This window comes from Mizuhopecten yessoensis, unplaced genomic scaffold, assembly GCF_002113885.1.
Source record: "Mizuhopecten yessoensis strain PY_sf001 unplaced genomic scaffold, ASM211388v2 scaffold6135_1, whole genome shotgun sequence".
Lineage (NCBI taxonomy): Eukaryota > Metazoa > Mollusca > Bivalvia > Pectinida > Pectinidae > Mizuhopecten > Mizuhopecten yessoensis.
The window spans coordinates 2,111,825-2,119,224 of NW_018406397.1; the positions used below are offsets into that span (position 1 = coordinate 2,111,825).

The following is a 7,400-nucleotide window of genomic DNA, read 5'->3' on the forward strand; positions in this document are numbered from 1 at the left end:
CTCCTGAATGTTGTTTTATGTGAAGTCGAAATGTATTTAAGATCATCTCAGAGAAACTTCATTATTAAGTAGAACAGAACATTGTAAATGTAGATATGTCATAATGTACATCACACGTATGCATGGACAATAAAACGACTCGCCCAAAGCAGAAAACTACATAAACCCTCGTTTAAAGCACATGTGCTGAATATGAAGAATCAGGTCAGAAGATCAGAAATGGGAAGAGGTGGGTGTGTTTTTTTTATAAAACTTACCTAATAGTAATAGGTTCACTGGTAATCTTGATGAAATGGAATTGTCATTTTATTATATGGGTTCAGTTGTGTAAAATGTATTCTATCAATTGACCTGGTTATCGAAAAACATCTTTATCAAGGAGTCAGACTTTATAAGTGTAGCAGAACTGGACTGGGTGGATCGCCTGCAACCTGAGGTAGCTGAGACAGTTGGTAGAGTGTACGCCTAGAGTTTGAGAAGTCCCAGGTATGAATCCCAGTCTAGCTGTGCATTTACCTCTCCTGTTACAGTGTTGTCTCTGACCAACCCACATGTAGTGGGCGAATTTTTAGCAACAAGGGGATACCTGAGCACTGTTTTAAATATAGCTGCCTCCTGGGGGGAGGGTCTTATATTTATAATTACTAGCTGGCAAGTATTTTGTTGTCCCCCCTAATCTTGTGAATGCTCATAAAAATCTGTCTGTTTAAGCTCCATTTTGTTACATTTTTTATAGCATGTAGGACCTCTCACTGGCAAAATGTACAGGTGCTTGAATAAACTGGCCCATCCTCCCTTATTTTATTATATTTAAATCACACTTCAATTACCTATTACTTAGATATCAATACACAAGATTAACTAGACATGCAAGTTGGAACTGTCAGTATGTGTGTCCTGGCCATGATAATCACTTGATGCATTTCTGGTTCTTGAGTCTAAAGGAATTTGGTAATGTGGAGGTGGCTTATTAATTATTTTGTAGAGTTCTGATTCAGGCTAAGCTGTATTATTAGTTCTAGATGTAGTTGATCGACAGGTGGCTGACGACTCCCAAGTTTACATTGGTTATTCCATTATTCTAGTGGAACATATTTGGACTTAATAAAACGAAGTATTCTGACTTTCAATATTTATAAACTATTGTCTCTTGAGATTAATATTTTAACTTATAGCCTTTTAACTTCTTAAATTTCCAAAGATTGTAAAAAAAACATGTATTCATGTATAAAATCACAAAGACAAACTCTCATATTTAACATTCCGTTGTGCAGGGAAAAAAGCCAAATGTGACAGGTGGTACATGGAAATTATTGATATACATGTATATGTTTCCTCTTTGTATTTACTTGGACTGTTAATTAATATTCTAATAAAGAGGTATGTATCCTTAACCTTCGTTTTCTTTGCTTACACAGCTAAAAGGTAAACACATTGCTGGAATGTGACGCCAATCAACTACGACCATGAAGGTGGCTCCAAAATCGTTTTTCATTCTTCTGTTTTCAAGTTTACTTGTCTTCCTACTGCTGGCAGTGTTCATTCTTCTGTGGTCAAATCAGGAAGATGAAATCTTGGAGGATAGACATATTAAAATATTAAGAACAGAAAAGCAGAGTATACTATCATCGATAATCAAAGATGTGAATCCATCACCGCGGGATACGCGCTGTACATTTCATACCTGTCTGGAAGTTTACCACTGTGGTTACAATGATCAAAAACAACTGAGTATTTATGTGTATCCTCTGGAGCAGTTTGTGGATGATAATAATGAGGCTGTCACCCTACCCATGTCACGAGAGTTCTACGACTTGCTGGAGACTATCGTGAACAGTCCTTACTACACAGATGAGCCAGAGACTGCCTGTCTGTTCGTACCCTCTATCGATCTCCTGAACCAGAACAACCTTCGGCTGAAGGAAACTGGACAGATTCTTGCCTCGTTACCATGGTAATGTTAAATTGCAACATTAATAGACCTTCTAAGTTAGTTCATGTATAAAAGTTATTTATTAAGAATCTGTGGTGAATCTACAACTTTGATCAGAGATTTATCAAGTTTTTTTCAAATGAAGTCATGAATAACTTTGGCCCTCCTTTAAGGTCACAAGAGTTAAATATGTTTAAAACATTTAACAACATCATCTGAATGTCCATGTTTTTAGGCTGGACCTACTTCAGTAGGTCTGCGCCTATTGTTATCCTACATTTGCTTGCAGTCATCTGTTGAATCCTGTTCGATGATTGGCTGAATTTGTCGATTTTCACCGCTACGCCCCCTATGATTTAGTACCACTTTAGCGCCAGATTTCAAAATGATATCCTGTGTATGATGAAATCATTAAAAATGAAAAGGAAAAAATTATTTTGATTTTTTTCTGATTTTAACAATAGTTGGAATTTGCATGTATATATATGTTCATTCAGTTGCTTTGAAGACAAGAAGCTATATTTTTTGACAATATTTCATGACTTTTGTAAGCACAGGAAGTAGACTTTGCCACTAACCCCCATTACTGATGCCTATATACAGGTGGAATGAGGGGACCAATCACCTGTTATTTAACATGTTGCCGGGCACAGTCCCTGACTACGGGACTGTGTTGGAAGTGGATACTGGAAAGGCAATCATTGCCGGAGGAGGGTTCTCTATCTGGTCCTATAGACGAACATTTGACATTTCCATCCCTGTCCACAATCCCCTTGTGGACCCCAGCAAACACCCACACAAGTCATATCTGTAAGGAACCTTTCATATGATTTTCAGATCAAGATAGAAAAAAATAATCTAGGAATATCTTCATTGATGATATCTTTCACTTTTGTGTCATGTCTATTTGATTTCATATCTCGATATTTTCTGTTGTTTTAAACTTACGGAATGAACAGATATATCTGTGACATGATGATAAACATTGAAAATAAACCTGTTCAAAGAGACAAAAACGACATATGTGACAATTTTTTTTAATGGTTTATATATTTTATCCCATTTCTTAACATCATATCAAGGCTGTCAAAGTTTTGAGAATGAAGTTTTCAAATGTAATAGGATTCCCAGAATTGAATTTTAAAATGATGTTGTTTACCACAGGGAGAAGCGCAAGTGGTTCCTAATCTCGGCCCAGACAGGTCTACACAAGGAGTACAAAGATATGGTGGCTGAGGTGGCCATGTCCAACAAACACGTTCTCACCACAGACAGGTGTCCTCAGGAGGAGAAACCTTGGAACTTCTCACGGCGATGTACAGGAGGCAGGATCTACAATTACCCCGACATTCTAAACGTGAGCATGCATGTGTTTACACATGGTCCCGACATAACGTAGTCAAGCATGTATGACTTACAGTAGACTAGAAATCTTTCTCAACAATCATGGTTGCTTGAATTAAAATTCTAGGATCCCAAAAATTCAATTTACCATTAGGTATTTAAAGATCTTTTTTATTTGCAACAATTTGTCTGCTGTATCAAGGTAACAGTGTATTTGGATATATTTTGTAAATAATATTGTTTAAGAAATATTTTGTAAATTTATGCTGTTAACATTTCTAATGAAAAGATAAGATTGTACAAGTGTATTGGAGGTAACCTACTTTGGCAATTTTATAAGTCCACAGCTCTCTAATACATAACATCTGAAATGGTGTTATATATTTTCCTTTCTAGATGTTTTATGACGTGTATACTTGATTTTTTTTTACAAAATATTTCAATAACTTTCCAAAAACTAGTGACATAATACAGGCATTTTTTTTTAAACTCAGAAACTTATAAACTAACAGCATTAAACAAGTGAATTTCATAAACTCGTGTATCTTGAATACCCTGTTTATCGAGTTCCAAAAACTTGATATTGTAAGATTAGAACGTAATTTTGTATAAGCTTAATCCCTGTATTTTTAAGAGAATATTTTGTTGAATTCCGTTAAATGTATTTTGTAGGAGGGGACATTTTGCCTGGTTATTCGAGGAGCCCGTATAGGACAAGCGGCCCTCAGTGACGCCCTCATGATGGGATGTATCCCTGTCATTGTAGCAGATAGCTACGTCCTACCATTCTCAGAAGTTCTCGACTGGAAAAGGTTTGTATGGGAACGAGTACAACATGTTAAACACTCCTCTATATCCTGTGATTCTGCCTCCTTGTTGGTAGTATTGCATCACATTTAGGAAATATTTTCCATGATAATTAAGGTGACAATCTGAACCTGAATACAAAATAAATGTTTACAATAAATTCAACTCAATGGTTTAATATACATCGCCTGCTGAATCTGTTACCCAGTGTTACTACCTGGACTGTGATATTACACTAACAGCAGGATACAACACGTATCACAATATATCTTGAGAGACAATTCATATCATGATACATATTCTTTCTTCAGAAAGCAGTTATACCGTTTCTTATTGAAATATTATTTAGTGAGTTTTGTGATCTGCACTGGTAAACACTTTTCCTTAACCCATTCACCCCAGAAGACACATTTGAACTCTTCCAATTCAAATGTTGGAATAGTCCATTTTGAAATTTCAAGAGTGAATGAGTTCATGTCCATTAATGTATAGTGGATCAAGCTTGTGATTAGAATTATACTTTGAAGATTATCAAATATTTAAGAAGAGTTGTGATGATGAAAGTGGATTTCATATGAATTCAAGTAATCTTCTCCTAAATGTAATGTATCACTGTCACCCTGGTAAAAGTTCTAGCTAGTAGCTGCTTCCTACCAACTCGGCTTGGGAGATGCTGTACTCTGCCTATCAATACAAATATCAATGAATTATCAGGACATTTTGTTCCCGCCTTACTCAGTTACTGTCGTTAAATGTGTTTTGTATGCCTCACGTCACCCATTGTAACATTGAAGGAACAATATGATGTATTGAGTTTAAGTCCAACACAAATACTTGTTGATTTCTTTGTTTTCTGGGCAACTGTTTTTTCACTGTAAATCATTTTGTTATGAAGTTTGTTTTAGCTATGTATGTATATTTTTGTTACACAGAGCGGCAGTGATCATTAAGGAAGATGACCTCGGACAGGTGATGGAGTTACTGAAGTCATTCAGCATGGAGAAAATCCACCTGATGCGGAAACAGATTAAATTCCTATGGGACAACTATTTCTCCTCTATGAAGGCCATCACACTGACAACCCTACATATTCTCAACGACAGAACCTTCCCCCACGCCAGCCGCACATATGATGAATGGAATGAAATCCCTAACAAGGTAGTCATCAAGAATTTCACTTATTTCACATGGATTCTTGTTAACAGCAAGTCTCTCCATGTCTTATACGACATTCTGGTTACCACCCTTTAGATACTATTCATATCTGTTGCGGAAGTTATGACGGAGGTCATGTAATGGTTTTCAGTGATATTGTGATCATTTATTACTTACTTACTTACTTAATGCAAGTTGATGAAATGAAAATAATTTTATCTCACCTGTCTGACTGGCCTTAGGCCAGATGGAAATTGACGGATGGTGCAGCATCTGTTTTCATTTCTGTCCCTACCTCAAGAGCATAGTCCATTGAGTCATAGCATTGCAGTACTTTTGATGCAGTGAAATTCTGAGTATCCCTGGGGTTGACGACTGCCTTGGGTTATAACGTGGAAACATTGTGAAAAAAACAGTTTACAAATCAGTTTTATCGTACTTTTGTCACTAATTTAATTAGACTTTACTGATTTAGAGTATCATAAGAAATCCAATATAATTCTGTCCATTGCAGATATAATAAATTTCACCGGCCGATTATTTGGTAGAATTTTGAATGACCCTGCCTAACGTTTTTATTCCAATCAGAATGCCGTGAAGAACCCCCTGTTTCTGCCACTGATACCTCCGAGCAGCCAGGGCTTCACTGCTGTGATCCTCACGTACGACCGTCTGCAGTCCTTGTTCCAGGTCATCCATCAAGTGGCCAAGGTCGCCAGTCTAGCCAAGGTCGTCGTCGTGTGGAACAACCAGCTCAAGGATCCTCCCCCCAGTAAGATCTTAAAACATCTTTTCTTTTAAGTCCGAAAGAATGTGAAGAACATCATCCAAGATGTTTGTTGATATCGAGTCCCTGTGTCAAAAAATGGTATGACCCTGTGTTATGGAATATCAGTAGCTAGATTGTTTATCCTGATGTTCCTTCTGTTTTCAGTGTCCAGTTGGCCAGACATTGGAAAGCCAGTCAAAGTGATCAAAACTAACAAGAACATACTCAGCAACAGGTATTTGCCAAATCTTCCAGTCTTAATAAATTCCAATTGCATACTTGTTCTCAATATTATGTGTTTGGACCATCTACAATTTTAAGAACTTTATTTATACTTTGTTTAATGAAGTTTGAAAAAATCATTATCAGAGGTGGGTTCTAATTTCACTTTAAATTATGATTGCTAGTACCAGGTTTAAATGTTGATGAGTCCATTTAGGGATGAAACCACCACCATTTTGAACTTACTGTATAGATAAATGTCACTACTTTATACAGGGGCACTTTTTCTGTGAATTCACCAAAACTAAAGGAATATTTGTATAGAACAAGATCATACAGTTAATCAGATAGGTCTGTCAATGTTTTAAGTGACGTATTTGGGAATAATTCTACAGTTTACCTCCCTTCTCTCTGATTAGAGAGCAACAGATTCCAATTTTACAGTGAAATATATATGGAGCTAATCACACACATTTTCATATTTAGTAAAATATAAGACTTGCCATGGACAAAATACAGTGTATTTTCTTTTTGCTGTTCAGGTTTTTCCCATATGATGAGATTGAGACAGAATGCATCCTGGCTTTGGATGACGACATCATTATGTTGACCGCAGACGAGCTAGAATTTGGATACGAGGTTTGGCGGGAGTTTCCAGACCGACTGGTTGGTTTTCCATCCCGTGTTCATGTCCTAGATAACACTACACTTAAATGGAAATATGAATCGGAGTGGGCAAACAACATATCCATGGTCCTGACAGGGGCAGCTTTCTACCACAAGGTGGGTATACATTGTGGAGAGTGGGAAAACAACATATCCATGGTCCCGACAGGGGCAGCCTTCTACCACAAGGTGGGTACACATTGTGTAGAGTGGGAAAACAACATGTCGATGGTCCCGACAGGGGCAGCCTTCTACCACAAGGTGGGTATACATTGTGTATAGAGTGGGCAAACCACATATCCATGGTCATGACAGGGGCAACCTTCTACCACAAGGTGGGTATACATTGTGTAGAGTGGGAAAACAACATGTCGATGGTCCCGACAGGGGCAGCCTTCTACCACAAGGTGGGTATACATTGTGTATAGAGTGGGCAAACCACATATCCATGGTCATGACAGGGGCAGCCTTCTACCACAAGGTGGGTATACATTGTGTAGAGTG

General features: G+C 37.4%; 1 protein-coding gene across 2 annotated transcripts in view; it reads left to right on the plus strand.

Moving 5' to 3' along the window:
* The window catches only part of LOC110451580 (exostosin-2-like), an 11,982-nt gene that overhangs the window by 448 nt on the left and 4,134 nt on the right, over window positions 1-7,400 (plus strand). Inside the window, exons 2-10 of one of the 2 annotated variants that reach the window (XM_021499686.1) lie at window positions 380-486; window positions 1,419-1,954; window positions 2,537-2,743; window positions 3,098-3,290; window positions 3,950-4,089; window positions 5,017-5,242; window positions 5,828-6,011; window positions 6,174-6,243; window positions 6,773-7,013. In XM_021499686.1, the coding sequence (XP_021355361.1) occupies window positions 1,467-1,954; window positions 2,537-2,743; window positions 3,098-3,290; window positions 3,950-4,089; window positions 5,017-5,242; window positions 5,828-6,011; window positions 6,174-6,243; window positions 6,773-7,013 (1,749 nt within the window). In that variant the 5' untranslated portion in view covers window positions 380-486; window positions 1,419-1,466. The remainder of the gene's footprint in view (window positions 1-379; window positions 487-1,418; window positions 1,955-2,536; window positions 2,744-3,097; window positions 3,291-3,949; window positions 4,090-5,016; window positions 5,243-5,827; window positions 6,012-6,173; window positions 6,244-6,772; window positions 7,014-7,400) is intronic. The other variant, XM_021499685.1, reaches the window with a different exon arrangement.